At 38.9% G+C, this 20,295-nt stretch overlaps 1 protein-coding gene across 32 annotated transcripts in view; it reads right to left on the bottom strand.

Annotated features, from left to right (window-relative positions):
- RBFOX2 (RNA binding fox-1 homolog 2) overlaps nt 1-20,295 on the bottom strand; it is a 291,710-nt gene that overhangs the window by 66,426 nt on the left and 204,989 nt on the right. For 31 of the 32 annotated variants that reach the window (XM_055374527.2, XM_055374523.2, XM_055374530.2 and 28 more), the window contains one exon: nt 4,878-5,102. In XM_055374527.2, coding sequence (XP_055230502.1) covers nt 4,878-5,102 — 225 coding nt within the window. Of the gene's footprint in view, nt 1-4,877; nt 5,103-7,237; nt 7,344-20,295 lie in introns of those variants that run through there. The other variant, XM_063704997.1, reaches the window with a different exon arrangement.

The following is a 20,295-nucleotide window of genomic DNA, read 5'->3' on the forward strand; positions in this document are numbered from 1 at the left end:
ATAAAATGAATCCTGTCGAGAAACTGAAAAAAGCCACAGACTGGGAGAAAATACTTGGAAAAGACTTATCTGATAACGGACTGGTATCCAAAATATACAAAGAATTCTAAAACCTAACAATAAGAAAACAAACAACCTGATTAAAAAGTAGGACAAAGACCTTACCAGAGGCCGGGCGCGGTGGCTCACGCCTGTAATCCCAGCACTTTGGGAGGCTGAGGCGGGCGGATCACGAGGTCAGGAGATCGAGACCATCCTGGCTAACACGGTGAAACCCCGTCTCTACTAAAAATACAAAAATTAGCCGGGCGTGGTGGCGGGAGGCTGAGGCAGGAGAATGGCGTGAACCCGGGAGGTGGAGCTTGCAGTGAGCCGAGATCACGCCACTGCACTCCAGCCTGGGCGACAAAGCAAGACTCCGTCTCAAAAAAAAAAAAAAAAAAAAAAAAAAAAAGACCTTACCAGATACCTCACCAAATAAGATATAAAGATAGCAAATAACCACATGGAAGGATATTCCATGTCATATGTCATCAGGGAAATGCAAACTAAAACAATGAGATACAACTACATATCTATTAGAATGGCCAAAACCCAGACACCAAATGCTGGCGAGGATGTGGAGCAGCAGGAACTCTCATTCATTGCTGGTGGAAATGCAAAACGGTAGAGCCACTCTGGAATGCAGTTTGGTGGTTTCTTATAAAATTAAACATACTCTTATCATATGATCCAGCAATCATGGCCCTTGGTATTCACCCCAAGAAGTTCAAAACTAAGTCCACAAAAAACCCTGCATATGAATGTTTACAGTAGCTTTATTCATAATTGCCAAAATCTGGAAGCAACCAAGATGCCCTTAAGTTGGTCAATGGATAAACAAACTGTGGTACATACAGACCAATGGGTTATTATTCAGTGCTGAAAAAGAAATGAACTATTAGGACATGAAAAGACACAGAGGAAACTTAAATGCATATTACTAAGTGAAAGAAGCCAATCAGAAAAAAGCTACATACTGTGGGATTACAACTACATGAAATCCTGAAAAAGGCAAAACTATGGAGACAGTTAAAAGAGCAGTGGTTGCCAGGGGTTGGGTTGTGGGGAGAAGAGAGGGATAAACAAGCAGACCACAGAGGATTTTTAGGACGGTGAAATTACTTTTTATGATGCTATAATGCTGGCTATATGCTATACATTTATCCAAACCCACAGAACGTACACCAGTAAGAGTAAACTCTAACAGACTTTAGGTGATAAAGATGTATCAATACAGGTTCATCAATGGTAACAGGTGTACCACTCTGGTGTGAAATGTTGTTAGTGGGGGAGGCCATGCATGTGTGGGAACAGAAAGTATATGGGATAAGTCTGCACTATCTTCTCAGTTTACTGTGAACCTAAAACTGCTCTAAAAAAGGAGATCTTAAAAAAAAACAACGTAAGATTGTTTAAAGTAATAATTATAATAGTGTATTGTTATATATCTAAAATATACAGGTATAATATGTATGACGATAGCACAAAGGAGCGTGGGGAATGAAGCTATATTAGACCTAAGCTGCTATATTTAACCAGAATAAGACACACATGCATGTGCACACACACATTAGTAATAAGTTGTGATAAGTCAAAGATGTAATTCCTTGAGAAAGCACTAAGAAAATACAAGAAACACCAGCACAAACAAAAAATAACTAAAGAAAAAATATCACAAATGGATGTAAAAGGTACAAAAATTATTTAACAGGAATCAGTAAAGAAGGAACAAAGGAACAATAAAAGGCATGAGACAGTAAAATGACAGACATAAATCTACCTACATTAATAACTACATTAAGATGCAAATTGACCAAATGCTCCAATAAAAAGAAATTTTCAGACTGGATGAAGAAGCAAGAAGCAGGATCTAGCTGTGCGCTTTTTTCGGGGAGTGGGGGACGGAGTCTCACTCTGTCGCCCAGGCTGGAGTGCAGTGGCATGATCTCAGTTCACTGCAACCTCCGCCTCCCCGGTTCAAGCGATTCTCCTACCTCAGCCTCTGAGTAGCTGGGATTACAGGCGCACACCACCATGCCCGGCTAATTTTTGTATTTTTAGTAGGGACAGGGTTTCACCATGTTGGTCAGGCTGGTCTCAAACTCCTGACCTCAGATGATCCAGTCGCCTCGGCCTCCCAAAGTGTTGGGATTACAGGTGTGAGCCACCCTGCCTGGCCCTTTCTTTTTTTAATTTTGTTAAATAAGAGATACACTTCAGATACAAAGCAGTTGAAACAAAATGACAGAAAAAAATATGTAAACAGTAACTATGAGAAGGCTGAAGTGGTTACATTAATATCAGACAAATAGTTTTACTATTTCTTGGTTAACTATAAGCCAAGAAATAGTAAAAGAGACAAAGAGGGACATTTCATATTGATGAAAAAACCAATTGGTTAAGAACATTTTGTTGGAAAGACTGTCTAGTAAACCATAAAACAAGTCTCAATAAATTAAAAAAAATTGAAATCATGTGAAGCACCAAAGAAATTAAATTATAAATCAATAAAAGAAAGAAATTTGGGGGAAATCCCCAAACATTTGGAAAGGAAACAACATACTCCTATGCAACCCAGGAGCAAAGAAGAAACCACAGGAAAAATTTTTAAAATGTCTCGAGCGAAAAAAAAATAAAAACAAAATAGATCATATTTTACGGTATGCAGCTAAAGGGAAATTGTCTGTGTTTACAGTTTTAAACACAAAAAGGAAGAAAATCTAAAATCAATCACCTAAGCTTGCAACTCAAGAGGCTGGCAAAATAAAGACCAAATCAAACCCAAAGCAAGTAGAAGAAAGAAATAATAACAGAGTGGAAACTAATGAAAAATAAAATAGAAAAACAAAAAAATCAATGAAAAAAAGTTGGTTTCCTGGAAAAATCTGCAAAATTAATAAACCTTAGCTAGACTGACCAATAAAAAAAGAGAGAAGGCACAAATTGCCAAATCAAGAATATAAACAGGGATATCACCACAGACCCTATAAAAATTAAAACGATTATATGAAATTATGAATAACTTTATACCAACAAAATTGACAATTTATATGAAGCAAATTGCTAAAAAGACACAAATTACCCAAACTAACAAGAAACAGAGAATAAAAATGAAAAAAAAATCCTGATAATTAGTATAGAAATTTATTGATTAAAACACCTTGAAAATCCTCATATATATTTTATTTCTTCTTTTTCACTTCTTTAATTGAAACAGTTATTCTGATAGGTCTGTGAGTTCATGATCATTAAAAAGTTATTTGGAAATGCAGTCAATACATCAGCCTGTATGTTTATGATTCTAGAACAAATGCTACTGAAAGTCTCATTTGTTACCTATCAAGCCTAGACTCTTAAATAAATTATCTATTGTAGCCAATTATTTCTGAAGTATAAAATTATGTGCTTATACATAACTAATAAACATTGAAAGTAGGAATTTCTTGGTGGTTCAATACTTAATGAAAGAAAATTGAAAGCATTTATGGGTTAAATCCATCCTTAGCAAGTGGCTTAAAGGCTGAATAAAGCTCTCCTTTTGATAACCAGATATAGGAAAGAGAAAAAGAAATCTAACGACAGAGCTAGGTCTTTCTATGCAGACTGTAGAAATAGACCACACAAGGCTGGGCATGGTGGCTCATGCCTCTAATCCCAGCACTTTGGGAGACCACGGTAGGAGGACAGCGTGACAGGAGTTCAAAATAAGCTTGGACAACAAAAGGAGACCCTGTCTCTACAAAAAAAATTTAAAAATGAGCTGGGCGTGGGGTGTGTGCTTGTAGTCCCAGCTAGATGGGAGGCTGAGGCAGGAGGATCACTTGAGCCCAGGAGACTGAGGTTGCAGTGAGCTAGCTATGTTCATGCCACTGCACTCCAGCCTGGACAACAAAGCAAGAGACAATACAATTTCCCATATGTTGGTATGTATGAGATATATACCTATTATTAATTTATGACATTTCCTTTACTTTAGCAAGTTAGTAGTAAGAGGTGAAGTAAAAGAGGTAAGCTGGGGCTAGAGACTAGTAAACCAAGTACGGAGTTCAGATTATATTCTAATTGCATTAGGGAACTATTAAGAGTTAAGTAGGAAATCGGCATTTGCATTAAAAAAAAAAAAAACACCTTAGTCCTATGTGGAGGATAGATAAGTTAGGCAACAGTAATACCGGAAATAAGTGATGAGGTCTGGACTAGAGCAGTGATGATGATAAATTCTTTTAAATTTCCTAACAGCCTCTTCAGGTAGGTACTATTATCTTCATTTTAGAGTGAGCCAAGGGCAGAGAGAGATTAAATAACTGGTCCAAGGTCACACAGTTTAGTAGGGGCCATACTGAGATTCAAACACAAGCAATTTGGTGGAAGAGTAATAAGATGTAGAGAAGAAGACGAAGTAGTTTTAGAGTTATGGTTGTCAAGACTTGCTAATCAATTAGATGTACAGATGAAAGAAAGAAAGAAAGAATATTCCTAGGTTTTGCTTGAGTTTGGTAGTATAATTATGCAGAGAAAGCATGTAAAATAAGAAGAAAAGGGGTTCCAGGACCTACATATGGAGTACTGCACCATTTAAAAGTTGAACAGAGAAGGAGGCAGGAGCAGAACACCCAGTGCTTGGCAGGAAAATTGGGAGAGCTCGAAAAGCCAAGAGACGAAGTATTCCTAGGAGGATGGAGGACAATGTATACAATGCTGCTGAGAGAAGGTGTAAATGAGAACAGGTGTAAATGCTAAATTAATTCCGAGAGTCTTCTAATTGTATAATTAAGGCGACAATTTCTATATGATTGCCATGCATCCTTCCATTTTTCACCTCATGGTTCACGTACCGTAAGAGATCCATTTTGTGTGCTGGGTGAGTTGCTGCTCTGCTCCCCGTGGGCTTGCGTACTTCCGTAGAGTGTCAGGTTATGCTCACCGGTCTGGCCGGCATAGTCTTGAGTGTGTGGCACCCCATACTCTGTGGGAATTCCATTCTGCGGAGGTGGTGGAAATGGGATGGTAGTAAAAGGCTGAACCATTGCGTCAGGAGTTGTTGTCGGCTCCTGGTTACCCTAAAACAAACAACGAGAGAAAGAAAAAGTGACTTTGAATCCTTGCTACGTAACTATTTTAAAGTGAGTATATGGAATTCTCCGAATATTCTCTCACTGCATAGGTAAAATGGAATGCTTATTGCCCCAGGATTGGCGAAAATATTATTATACATACACACATAGATATATGTATGTGGACAGACACACACACACACACACACACACACACACACTCACTTTTGTTAACGTGTGGTTACTAGACAGGCCCACAACCATATTTAAGTGGACTAGATGCCAAAGGGGCAAAAATCTTTCCTTTAAATTAAAAGTAGGTGGAGAGCCCACTTTGGACCACAAGCCACTACAGCCTATACAACAGAGAGAGACTCTGTCCCTAAAAAATACGAAAAACAAAAAAGAAAAATCAACTAGGAGAAAATATTAGCAAAAGGTAAGAGATGCTGGGTTATTATCACTAGTCCCAGAGTGGGTTAACCAAGTTGACAAGACAGACACACGTGTACACACAAACACACACACATCCCAAGAGAAAAACAGGCAAACTGTGTATCTGAACAATTCATTGAAAATGAAATACAAACAACTAATAAAAATGCTCAACCTCACTGTCACGAAAATTCACATTAACATCAAAGTAAGTCCAAGTTTTTAGTCATCAAATCGGCAAAAAAATTAAGCAGTTTTATTGTGATATAACTGTCATTTGATAAACAGCACTTATTTATTTACAGTATACAATTTGGTAAGTTTTGATACATGCACTTATATTCTCATGAAATCATCACCACAATCAAGATAGTCAACACATATATCCAAAACCCCCAAAAGTTTCCTTGTGCCCCTAATAATAAGCATATATTACTTTTGTAATAAAACCTATACAAATATATTGTTTTTAATACTAAAGAGAATGACAAAAAATATATCATCAATAAGGGGAAGCCAGTATTCTGAAACACTGAATTACTGTGTTACCCTTAAGAGAATGGTAGTGACCTACCTTGAAACAAAAATTCATAACTCTCTTCCATTTAAAAGTTAAACAACTTCAAAATTCAGCTGTCTCCAATGTCCAAGAATCATTTCTGCTTGGTAATAAAAACTGCTTTACATAATAGTGGTGAAAGAAAAAAGGCAGAGAATTGGGGGTGGGGGGCTGCCACAGTCTAGATAAAAAGTGAACTCATTACAGTTATCAGTGGGAAGGGGCAGAGTCATAGGCTGAGTTGTGCTCAGTCTCCAACCCGTATGTTGAAGTTCTAACCCTCAGTACCTCAAAATGTCACTGTTTTTAAAGATAGGGTCTTTAAAAAGGTAATTAAAGTGATGTCATGAGGGTGGGCCTTAATCCAACTGGAGTGGTGTCCTTATAAGAAAAGGGAATGTGGATACAGACACATACAGAGGGAGGCCCATGTGAAGACACAGAGCATGACCATCTACAAGCCAACAAAAAAGACATCAGAAGAAACCAACCCTGCTGACACCCTGATCTTGCACTTCTAGCCTCCAGAATGGTGAGAAAATACATTTCTATATTGTTATGTAATACTTTGTTATGGCAGCCCTTGCAAACTAGTAAAGGCAGGAATGAAGATTCTGTAACAGAAATTAATAATAAAAATAAAAATAAATTGCTTTACGTAAAAATTTTCCTGCTATTGGACATAATGGTTCATGCCCTTGTAATCCCAGCACTTTGGGAGGCTGAGATAGGAGGACTGCCTGTGGCTAGCAGTTCAAGATCAGCCTGGCCAACACAAAGAGACCCCGTCTCTAGAAAAACTTTAAAAAATTAGCTGGGCATGGTGGTATGTGTATTCCCAGCTACTTGTGAGGCTGAGAAAGGAGGACTGCTTGAGCCCAGGAGCTGGAGGCTGCAGTGAGCCATGATTGCATCACTCTAGCCTGGGCAACAGAAAGACCATGTCTCTTAAGGGGAAAAAAAAAAAAAAAAAAGGCTGGGTGTGGTGGCTCACTTCTGTAATCCCAGCACCTTGTGAGGCTGAGGCGGGCAGATCACTTGACGTCAGGAGTTCAATACCAGCCTGGCCAACATGGTGAAACTCCATCCCTATTAAAAATACAAAAATTAGCCAAGCATGGTGCCAAATGCCTTTAATCCCAGACACCTTGGAGGCTGAGGCAGGAGAATCGCTTGAACTCAGGAGGAGGACATTGCAGTGAACTGACATCGCTGCCATTGCACTCTAGCCCGGGCAACAGAGTGAGTGAGACTCCATCTCAAAAGATAGAAAAAAAAAAAACCCCTCTCTTTAGTTCTTAGAAAATATGCTATGAAAACTTTAAACTTTTTTGGAAAAAGTCTATCTTTGTCACCCATCACCATATAACTTCTTTACATTATTTCTAGGTTAGGATAGTTTTTATGATGTCTTTATAGCTATTCTGGGCATCTGACGAGAGATATAAAATAGTTATCTCCCTTCCCCTTCAAATTATTCAATGCTCTATCTCTCTGTATCTCTCTAGCCATACGAAACATACTGCTTCAGAAGCCCTCGCTGAATCTACTGGCCTGAAGACAGACATGAAAAAGAACTGAATTGGAATTCAGGTGGATTGGTGAATGAAACACAATAAGAGCACCAAAGGTCTTATGCCCACATCAGGCATAAATATAATCTCAGGAATCCATAAGAAAGTTCTACTAAATAATTGGTAAAAGCTAAAAGATAGAGTTTTCAAGTTAGGATTAACAAGGCCAAGGCGACTTTCTCCTGCTCTGACACTGCTCCTTTCAGCTTCCTCGTTTTACTCCAGCCTCCATTCTCCACCCCAGCCTGCTGGGAATGAGACTCTGGCACACAAGTACACAGTATGAATTCTCTCACAGCGTTATTCTCAACAGGGCTGACTCAGTTAACTGAATAAACACATCAATTAGCAGTGGGAGATGGGGAGAAAGGTAAAAACATTTCCTGCAATCCACTTGTAGCCTAGGCACTAGGCGTTTTACAGAAATGCAAGCCAGGCAGCGGCTCTGTTTTCCTAGAGGGGTAATGTAACCTCCCTTAAGAGGTCAAGAAGAAATTCTTAGTGGATTATTTTGTTACTTACAGAAATTTCTTTTAAAATTTTTGTTAAAAATGTAACAACAATTGTTTATATATTAAGGGAATGAAACTGGGATAGGAGTGATTTAACATTTTCTCTCATATAGCATGCAATGTCTGAATATTTCCCCAAGTATACATTATTAAAAATGTCAAATGGTTTCAGATTTGTATTAAATTTCCAGGCCATATTCCAAAGTTCTATGCTCAGAAGAGAAATACAACAGCCTTCAGCAAACTATGAGATAACAGTTCACATGAGTATTTCTAGGTATGAATTTACCTCTATACTTATATAAAAATGTTTTGTTTCTATTACCAGAGGCTAAGCTGCTTAAGTATATCTCATCTGAGAAAAGAAATTACTAGCTTTCTCTTTAGTCCACAAGGCTAGACAGAATAGCTCTTTTCCCTAACCTAGCAATTTATAAACTTTCTTCCATTTCCAGTTAAAAGTAATTCCTTCCTTTCCTATATTCTTATAACATTTAGCTTGCATCCCCTATAAGACATTGAAATCTAAAGCCTCATACTTAGCAAACGTAAATATGTATTTTAACTCCCCTATTAGATTAAAAGGCTCATTATGATGGGTGGAGACAGTCCTGTACAATGTAGAATCCCACATCGTACATAATAAATATGAAGTGTTAAACATTTATGAAATAGAGGAAGACTGAGATAGAAAGTCAGGTGTGTGCACATTACAGCAAACTGCTTTGTTGGGCTAGAGAGCATAACAAGGGATAACACAGAGTGAAACAAGTGTTGGTATCTTGGGTTGATATCAAACTGGAGTGCAGGGATAGGAAAGTAGAAGTGGGGAAGCATTAGGAAAGCAAAGAATCAACATTTACATGCTTGTGCTTTATGCACTTAATTTCCTTCTGTCTCACAAACACAGGCTTTAAGAGTTGTTGACCTGCTGTGAGTGAAAATCAAATGTAACTATTAATTTCTGAGTTGAGAATGATGTCTTTCTCTTTTAAACCACAGACAGTAACAGAGGCGATACATATTATATACAGCCTTTTGGTGTACAATGTGAAATATGCTAAATGTTTTCATTCTAAATTCAAACATACAGTTGTCCCTTCATATCTGCAGGTAATTGGTTCCAGGAACCTCCCAGCCCCCGCCCACCACAGATGCCAAAATCCTTGGATACTCAAGCCCTTTATATAAAATGGCATAGTATTTGCATATAACCTACTTACACACATCCTCTTGTATACTTTAAATCATCTCTATATTACTTATAATACCTAGTACAATGTAAATGTTATGTAAATAGTTGTTATGCTGTAGTGTTTAGAAAATAATGACAAGGCCCTGCATGGTGGCTCATGCCTGTAATTCCAGCTCTTTGGGAGGCTGAGGAGGGAGGATCACTTGAGCCCAGGAGTTTGAGACCAACCTAGGCAACATAGTGGGATCCTGTCTCCACAAAAAATTATAAAAAATTAGCTGGGCATGGTAGCATGTGCCTGTAGTCCCAGTTGCTCAGGAGGCTGAGACAAGAAGATCACGTGAGCTTAGGAGATAGAGGCTGTGGCGAGCTATGATTATGGCACTGCATTCCAGCCTGGGTGACAGAGTGGAACCCTGTCTCAAAAAAAAAAAAAAAAAAAAAGAAAGAAAAGAAAAGAAAAAAGTGTCAAGAAAAAAGAGTCTGGTCAGGCCAGTGGCTCACAGCTGTAATCCTAATGCTTTGGGAGGCCAAGGAGGGAGGATCCCTTGAGCTCAGGAGTTTGAGACCAACCTGGGCAATGGGAGACCCTGTCTCCTATAAAGAAAAAATGTCTGTACATGTTTAGTACAGACACAGTCATCCAATTTCCCACCCTAATTTTTCAATCCGCAGCTACTTGAATCCACAGATGCAGAACCCGTGGCTATGGACAGACAACTATAGTATTACAGTCGTCAAACAGGAACCCATTCAACAGTCTATTGCCTTACCCACAGCAATCTCAGAGGTTCAATCATCACCTACCGACAGGTAACTTCAGGGTTTTTTCTAGGTCCAACCATGTGCCTTCTCCCCAGTTTACATGGAATGTAGTAAAACAGAAGAAAGCATGAACCTAAAAGTCAGACTTGAGTTTAAATTCCAATTATACCACTTACCAGATGGGTTGTTTACTTCAGAGGTGGTTGTGAAAATTAATTGAGAGAGCAGGTGAAACTGTTTTGTTACTGATTCTTTAGCATATTTTCTGTTCCTACTGAATTATTCTGAATATTATTTAAAACCTATGCACAGTACTGTAAGAGAACACAGAAATGACCCAAAATATAATTGTCTTCATATTTCTAGGATAACTAAAGTCTATGTAACCTTTGAGAGAGAAGGGTGTATTTTTGTTTATATCTTCTCATTTATTCCTCAACTTCATTCTAATTTTCTCAGTTTGGTCACCTTGAGTCTCACTTATATACATAAACTGCTACTGTATTGCTTCTAATCAACAGGCTGCAAATCCTAAAAGCTTCTCAATTCCCATACCACATATATGGTCAGAATGGATCATGCACACAAACAAATCAATATTAATTTTATTCACACCATCATAAAAGAATCACTTCATTATTTTGGTAGAGCATATTCTCACCAGTTTATTACCACTGACAATGTCACTAATAGTTTTCCTAGTGCTATTTATAAATGGAAATTAATTTTCTAGGATTATAATACAAATAAAATGTTTTTACTTTTAAGTATTTTTACAAATTATATCATTTTGATCCCTTGGGATTTGCTTAGATGGGCTCAGATTTCAAACTCTATTTGCCTTTGTTTAAAAAAAAAAGAGTACCTAGGCAAAGGCCTGCCATTTTCAGATCTGGTACTAAAAGCAGTGGCTTCTGCCCAGCTGTCTGTGACAAGAGGAAAATGACAGCTATGTAACTGTTCTCTCAGAAAGATAAGAAGACAACACTGGATTTAAAATCATCTAGGATCCGTTTTTTTTAAAAAATTAACTCTGTAGAAGAACAGACCAGGAAAATCCAGATAAATAAATCAGATAAACACATACAAAGACAAAACAATGCTCATTTGCAAGACTTAAAGCAAAATTACTCTAGATTCTTAACTTACACAAATACTTAAATTTAACAGTGCTACCCCCAAATCTCCTTCCTTCAGTATCTAAAATATTCTCGTTTTTCGTTTTGTTTTGTTTTTAAGTCTAAAGACAACCAAGCTATTGAACTGTTCTTAACTTTTTTTTTAAACTACCATAACCTAGAGGAGAGCTGTAGGGTAGAATTGTTTTGCTTTTCTCACCTCAAGAAAGTTTCACAATTTTGAGCACCCAGAGCAGAAAAAAGTGTTAAGTGTCTAATAATCCTGAATACATTTCTGGTAAGTTAGGTAAAAGTAATACATTTTCTCTTTTACAATACATCTGAACTACACTCAGAGCCATAAGATGTTAGGCAACTTGTAGGTAAATTTGATGTTGAGAGGAAAAATCTATACAATGAAATCTCCATGTAGTCTCCAAATATTTACCTTCAGGTTGAATTCTAAGAGTTCGCTTTTCACTTGGTTGTCTGGAACTTACTGAATGGCCAAGATCCCAAGGAAGCTCATGGAAACAGATTCAATGACTATATAATAAGGATTACTGTAATAAAAAACCAATCGCCATTGAAGTATTAGTTTAAGAAAAAAATGTCTAATTTCGGGTAAGGAGTTCAGACACACCCATTCCTGCTTCAGTCTCAACAGTAAGATGCAGTAAGAAACTACTTCCATACTACCCAGCTCCTCACACCTACCAACTCATCTTTCACCTTGTTCTTTGAAAGCAAAGATGACCATATTTTATTGCGTATAACACCCATTCAGGGAACATATTTAAAAATGCACATGTCAAGATCCTTTCCCCATAGACTAGGATTCAGTGGGTTGGAGCAGGACCCTGGTACTTACTGGTGTAGGTGGTTTGGGTCCCACATTCTGAGAAACACTGATTTAGAGGCTTTGGCTGGCAAAATGGGAGAGAATTATGGTTACGGCATGCTTCCAGGACATGTCCTGAAGCATCTACACCTTTAGAAGAACAGAGTCAGTTAAGAGATTAAAGAGGGCATAGAGGCTAGGCGCCACGGCTCCCAAGGTAATTCCAGCACCTTGGGAGGCTGAGGCATGCAGATCACATGAGGTCAGGAGTTCAAGACCAGCCTGGCCAACGTGGTGAAACTCCATCTCTACTAAAAATACAGAAACAGCCAGGTGTGATGGTGCACGCCTGTAATCCCAGCTACTTGGGAGGGTGAAGCACGAGAATCACTTGAACATCGGAGGCAGAGGTTGCAGTGAGCCAAGATCGCGCCACTGCACTCCAGCCTGGACAACAGAGTAAGACTTTGTCTCAAAAAAAAAAAAATAAATAAATAAAAAGAGAGCATAGATGATGAGAGGAAGGCAACAGTGGCTATAAATGTAAGTTTCCTAAAAGTAGAGGGTTACCTTCTTATATGGAACCTGCAGCTAAGAGAATAAACACTAGTTGTTTTCTAAAGTGCAAATCTACTGAAATGTAGACCTCACAATGGATCCTTCTTTTAGCGTAGGTATAACTAAAGAATCAGGACCAAAAGATGAGTGTGCTGCAGTCATGTAAGGGGGCGGTGGAATTCAGGAACACGACCAGTACAATCTTGAGCTCTTATAAACAGACAATTAATAAAATAAATTTTTAAAAAACCAGGCAATACAATATAAATCCTTGCTTAGAATACCAATAAATGACACAAGCTGGTATATGTAAATTTAAGGGCAGTTACAGGCTTGGCCAACAAGAATATTGTAAACTTGCCTCCAAATCACTTGTCAACACACATACACACACACACACACACACACACACACACACACACACACACACCCCTCTTCTGAATTACTCAGAGGGAAAAGTCAGTCCGGTCTTTCCCTTGAGGCTGAGTTTTGCAATCTCACAGCAATGAATATTTAAACAGGAAAATAAATATTTCAGAACAAAGTCATTCAAACCTATAGTCTATTAGGTGAAAAGCAACAAACCCTGTAATAGTCTTAATATTTCCAACCTCTTAAAAGCTCTTTCCTCTATTTCTCCTTAAACAAGTATTTAGAACCTCAAACATTCATGAATCTTGTCTTCCACTGGCAACAACAGACAGCAAGAACTACTCTGGTTCAGCTACCTGCTTCCTTGGAAATGGAAGGCCCTTAACAATTAATAGTTAACTGTCTGTTCTATTCAATGTAAATATTCTATTCCAATGGATTTACACAATCCATGGAAAATTATTCTTTTTCTCAACCAAACTTTTCACTACAATCTAAATTAATTTATTATTTTGTCATCATGGACAATTAAGTTTGCATCTTCCATATGCTAAACTGGAATAGCCTTAAAAATAGGCCAGGTGGCATTGCTCACACCTGTAATCCCAGCACTTTGGAAGGCCAGGGTGGGAGGACTGCTTGAGGCCAGGAGTTCAAGACCAGCCTGGGCAACATAGCGAGACCCTAACTCTACAAAAAAAATTTTTTTAAATAGCCAGGTGTGGTGGCATGCACCTGTAGTACTACCTACTCAGGGGGCTGAGGCGAGAGGACCACTTGAGCCCAGGAGTTTGAGGATGCAGTGAGCCTAGATCACACCACTGTACTCCATCCTGAGCGACAGAGAGAGACCATGTCTCTAAGGAAAAAACAAAACAAAGAAATAGTTGTCACTCAGGTTCCAAATAAAACACTGGCAAAGTATTAGAGTGTCTTCTGAATTACAAAATATTTAATTATGCTTTATAAATTTTGTTGGGTATTCTGTTGTAGTCTACCTCTTTAAAATAGAAAATTCACATGATATACATATAGTAACAGAGAAAAATTTTCCCTATCCCTTTCCCAGAACAAAACACATTTTGCCTACAACCATGGTTACATGGTGGCTTATATATTCTTTAATCATTTAACAAGTAAAGTCCCTCAGTCAACCAGGGACTGAATCATAAACGTCTTCATCATAGCTTCCTCACCAAATGAAGTGATGATGAGCATACAGGAAGTGCCCTTTAGAAAATGCCTGGTAATTGAATTAACCAGGTAATTGACTACCTGCTTCTGCAGTATAAGTCTATAAAAAAAAGATAGGAACCATTCTCTCAATAGCTTTACCAACTCTGCCAGGGACCTTACCACAATATAAATAATCATTCTATTAAGATACATATAAGGCTATATGTGAGAGTCCACATTATGTACTATGGGAAATTAAAAGAAAAATGAACCATTGCTCTCACCTAGGCTATCTAAATAACATTTTTTTTTGTTTTTAAAGAGTTCTGCTTTATTTTAACTTAACCTCAACCTAATGAACTCTCCAAGCACCTGCCAGAATGATCTTTCTAAAATAAAACCTAAATCTGATAGTTAATTTATCTTCTTCTTAAAATCCTAGACTGCCAATGTTTACAGTCTCAAGTCCAAATACCTTTGCATGGAAGTCATGCCCCTTGCACACTTCATCTATTCAGCTTCAACTCTTGCCATCAAATATTTATTGAATATCTATCGTTTGTCAGATATTCTGTTCTAGCTGCTGATGAAACAACGGTGATTAAAAAGACAAAGTCCCTGCCCTTATGGAGTTTACATTCTAGTAGGAAGAGACAAATAATAAATTGGCAAGCAAAACAATAAACAGATGGTATGCTACAGAGAAAAAATAAGAGGAGGGTATCAGGGTATTGGGCTGGAGAGACAGAGAATTTCTATTTTCTAAGGCTGGTCTAGGAAGGTAACACTGATCATACTTTTTTAGAAATTAAGGCAACAAGCTATACGTGTATCTGGATGGAAGAAGACTCCAGACAAAGGGAACACAAATGCAAAGTCCCACAGGCAAAAATACAAGCAGCTCATTCTAAGAACTAGGAATATGGAGGCCTTGGAGACCTATGTGATCAGACTGGAGTAAGCATGGAACAGAGTGGCAGGAGATGAAGCGAGAAAGGTAGCAGTGGGGAAAGAGGGACGTTGATAGAAATCCTGTAAAGCTTACAGCCACTGCAGGGAGGTTAGCTTTTACACTCCACTGAGAGTTCTGAGCAGAGAAGTGATGTGGTCAGAATTAGGTTTTAAATGTACCACTCGGCAAAGGCAAAGGCAGGGAGCCCTGTTGGGAGGCGACCCTGATAATTCACCTGAGATGAAGAGGGTTTGGCGCAGGTGGTAATCTAGTGTGTGTCGAATGCTGAAAACACCATGTACTGTTTCACCTTCCAGTTTCTTTGCACATAGTATTCTTTCCGCTTAGAAAGCTTTTCTCCTTTCTACTCATTGGGCTAATACATACACAATCTTTAATAGGTATTTGGGCATCTACTCCTCTCTAGAGGTTTCTAATTCACTCAAAAAGGGGGAAAATCATTCCTTCCTCCTACCCTCCCCAACCTAATACTTAACTCTATTATGGTACTTATATTCAATTACAATTATTTGCTTACATATGTATTGTCTTTACAGAACATGAACTCTTTGAAGGCAGGTAATTGTCCAGATCTAATTCATCTTTGTATCCCAGTGGCTGCCTTAAAATCTCTCAATAAGTATTTATTAAAGAAGTAAAAGATGTTTCAACCCAGTAGAGTATATAAGCAAACACAAAGTTCTGTTATAACAAAAATGATATGGTGGTACAGGAAGTGACCAACACTCAGCATCAGGAAACAAAGGTGATATGAGGTAGGGAAGACAAGGAGATTCATTAGAAGGATACCACAAACTTTGAAGGGACTTACACTAAAGCTATGAACTACATACAATAGCCACAGCGAGATATAGATTGGGGGGCCTGAGCAATGACAATCCAAAGGCAGACTTGGCAGAACCTGGCAACGGGTATGAAGGAGAAGAAGACTACTAGATTTCAACCCCAGGGTACTGTAGGCTAACAAGGAGTGAGCAAGAAAGAGTGGGAAAGGAGAAAGGATCAATTCTAGCAGTCCAAGATGTTCCTGATATAAACTAATTAGATTCTATTTTTTCATATTTGAAGTTCATTCTGTTTTCTAAATGCATTCTAAAATATCTTTGATAGTTATTTCCAGAGTGTTTTTGGTAATTCATTTTTTCTTTTTAAATTTTATTTTTTATCTTTATCAAATTAACACATGCACATGATAGCAAATCAAATAGGTAAGAAGAGCTTATGATGAAAAGCAGCAGTAGCCTGGCCAGGCGTGTTGGCTCACACCTGTAATCCCAGCACTTTGGGAGGCCAAGGTGGGCAGATCACCTGAGGTCAGGAGTTCGAGACCAGCCTGGCCAACATGGCGAAACCCCGTCTCTACTAAAAATATTAGTGGGGTGTAGTGGAGGGCGCCTGCAATCGCAGCTACTTGGGAGGCTGAGGCAGGAGAACTGCTTGAACCTGGGAGGTGGAGGTGGACGTTGCAGTGAGCCAAGATTGCACCATTGCACTCCAGCCTGGAGGACAGAGTAAGACTCTGTCTCCAAAAAAAAAAAGCAGTAGTATCCTTCCTTCACTCTGTCAGTCCTTTGAGGACCGACCTTCTTTTAATAGTTCCCTAAAAGGCAGAGGTTCCCAGGCCAGAGGCTGCCATTAGGGATTACTGACTGCTCTGACCACCCCCAAGCTTTGGCAACACATGCTCAGTACACACCTGATCTACCCATAGGACCGTAGGACCTGACCTCCTCTCCTGAGGCCGCTGAAGGAAGGGGTCAAGTGAGTTAACTGTTTGTATGGCAAACTTTGACCAAAAGGGGGAGGAGCAGGAAATGGGAGGAAACCATAAACACCTCTTCACACCTTCTTTGGATGGAAAGGACAGAGAAGCAATAGCTCTACACAACCTTCCTGAAGACTTCCAGTAAAACCAAGCAATCAGCAAGGCCTATTACAAAGAGAGGGCCAGCCTTTCTGCCTTGTCTCACTCTTCTTTCCCTCCTGCTTTCCTGAGATGGTACTCCCCAATAAAGTGTTAGTGGGTAAGGTTTTTGTTTCAGGTTGTTTTCTAGAGAACACTAGCTAAGAACAGAGTCTATGACTTGTGTCTTGTATTTTCCATTTTGGTGAATTAAACCTCTACTTTTTGGGAGTATCTCCAACTCTATTTGGCTATCCTTCTACTGTGTGCTTTCCATTGACAATAATGTTCTAAATCTCCTTTTGCATTCTCTAATTGTTTCCTCTTCATTATACCTAGCATTGGTTTTATAAATGAGTATTTATGAGCATTTTAGTTAGAAGATTCCTTTAAAGTTCTCTTCTGTTTCCTGCATTATCTTTTGCCCCTAGGTTCAGGTTTTCTTTTTGTTTTTTCTGGTCTCTTTCATGCTAAAAGTACCTCTAAGACTTCTAATGATCCTCACGTACTGGTAACCCAGGTAAAAGGACTTGTTAGCTAGTATGAGTTTCCTCTGTGAATTTGCTTTCTGATTACATCTCTCTTTGGAATTAAAATTCTAATGGGAACTCAGCATAACACAGAGAAGAGCATGTCACTGGCAGGCTTTGTGTTAGTGTAAGCCACTAGCAAAGTGCAGAATGCCCTCCCTCTCCATCCCCCTAAATATGAGACTAAAGGAAGAGGTGCCAATATCTAACACACACACAAAATTAAATTTCCCCAAACATTCTGATCAACTTCTTTGGAGACAAACACTGTTTTATGTTTTGTTTTTCCTTTGGGTTGTCTTTTTTTTTTTTTTGAGAGTGAGTCTCACTCTGTCGCCCAGGCTGGAGTGCAGTGGCACAATCCTAGCTCACTGCAACTTCCGCCTCCGAGTTCAAGTGATTCTCCTGCCTCAGCCTCCCAAGTAGCTGGGATTATAGGCACCTGCCACCACGCCTGGCTAATTTTTGTATTTTTAGTAGAGACGAGGTTTCACCATGTTGGCCAGGCTGGTCTCCACCTGACCTCAGGTGATCCGTCCGCCTCGGCCTCCCAAAGTGCTAAGATTACAGGCATGAGCCACCGCATCCGGCCTTGTTTTTCCTTTGTTAATGCTAGAGAAAGGGGATGGCATAGTACTTGCTGACTACTGCCACTGGGAAGGGGTTGGAAAGGGTTTGGCAATGCCAGGTAACTGAGTTATCCCCTAAATAAACACTGAATTCCTCTGTTTTCTGTCTCTTTTTCATTTTTGCTCAGAGAGCTCCCATGGGTTCCCCCTGGACAGACTGGCTTCCATAACACTAGCAAGCAGCCTCCTTGTATTCACCAACAGGCATCTGCTTATTCTTCATTTCATCCAACAATTGGTTCTCATTAGTTTTAGCTTTTCCAGAAATTTAATAACTCTTGTATATTAGTGCTACATTTCACCTTTTTCTATTTGCTATTGCTGATTTATTTTTTGTACTTCTATACTGTTATTTCAGTGGAGTCTTGTAAGAGATGTGAGGCAAATGAAAGCATCTATCTATCATCTTGACCCAGAAGTAATGATTTATTTTCTGCAAAACAAGATTTCAACCATAAATGAGTTCTGTTAATTCCAGTTTCCTGTATAGATTTGAGAAACGTTAAATAACTATTAAACATTTATGTTTCTTTAAAAAACTTTTAAGAACTCGAAGATTTATTAAAAGAAAATTAGAGAAGATTAAAAGGAAAATAAGAAGTGTTTACTACAATTTTTAAAACTGCCTGTGTACTTATGCTTTAATAAATTAGACACATTTAAATTACAGGAAGCAAAGCAACTCAGAGAAGGATCAAAATTAAATATGTGGCCGGATGCAGTGGCTCACGCCTGTAATCCCAGCACTTTGGAAGGCCGAGGCGGGTGGATCATGAGGTCAGGAGATCAAGACCAGCCTGGCCAACATGGTGAAACCCCATCTCTACTAAAGATACAAAAAATTACCCAGGTGTGGTGGCGCACACCTGTAATCCCAGCTACTCGGGAGGCTGAAGCAGGAGATTCGCTTCAACTCAGGAGACGGAGGTCGCAGTGAGCCGAGATCGCGCTATTGCACTCCAGACTGGGAGACAGGATGAGACGGACGAGACTCCATCTCAAAAAAAAAAAAACCCTAAATATGTGCTGTAAGTCACAGTCCTAATGCCATCTACAAATACACCCAGCACTATATGCTAAACATTATTTTAAATCCTTACAAACAGAAAAGATTTGCAAGGGTCTAACTACTCTCAGAAACAAAAGAAAACATCAAGTATTTACCAGTTAGAATGCCTAATTTTTCATCTCCCTCCTTTTTCATGAATGCAATAGTAGCCAAGATCAGAATGCAGTCTAAAGAGGAAAATAATTCCCGTTACCCCACTGATCTCTAGCAAATGGATCAATAAGGCAGGCCATGGACTCTGATCCTTCAGTCAGGAATGGCAATGAAATGTAAACCAGTGATTGCAACATTGAATCCTTTATCACAATGAGGCCAGCCTGGAGAAGAAACGGGAGTCCTATGTTAGAAGTAGTCATCAAAAACGCTATTATAAACAGACTGTTATTACTGAACAGGAAAACCTATCTCAACTTAAGAAAGGTGGCCTGTGGAAGACAGAACTAGGGATACCTGAAACCAGCTAATAAAAGAACCAAAAAGAAGCCATCCATACTTTAATAGTTGTTTAGTAATGAAAATGTTTGTAGTTTTCACTCCACATTTCCTGTGAAAGTCAAGTCAATGCTAAACCAACAGGGCATACTTTAAAAAAGAATAAAAAGACATATCTATTTCTTCTCTTTACTTATAGTCTTCCTCACTTGAAACTTCATTATTATCATTATCAATTAAATCAACTACACTATCCAGCTTCATTCAAGAATAATTTTCTAGGCCAGGCACGGTGGCTGCCACCTGTAATCCCAGCACTTTGGGAGGCCGAGGCGGGTGGATCACATGAGGTCAGGAGTTCCAGACCAGCCTGGACAATATGGCAAAACCCCGTCTCTACTAAAAATACAAAAATTAGCTGGGCATGGTGGCATGTGCCTGTAGTCCCACTTACTTGGGAGGCTGAGACAGTAGAATTGCTTGAACCCAGGAGGCGGAGGTTGCAGTGAGCCATGATGGCGCCACTGTACTCCAGCCTGGGAGTGCAGTTAATAAGAT

The sequence above is a fragment of the Gorilla gorilla genome, chromosome 23 (assembly GCF_029281585.2).
Source record: "Gorilla gorilla gorilla isolate KB3781 chromosome 23, NHGRI_mGorGor1-v2.1_pri, whole genome shotgun sequence".
Lineage (NCBI taxonomy): Eukaryota > Metazoa > Chordata > Mammalia > Primates > Hominidae > Gorilla > Gorilla gorilla.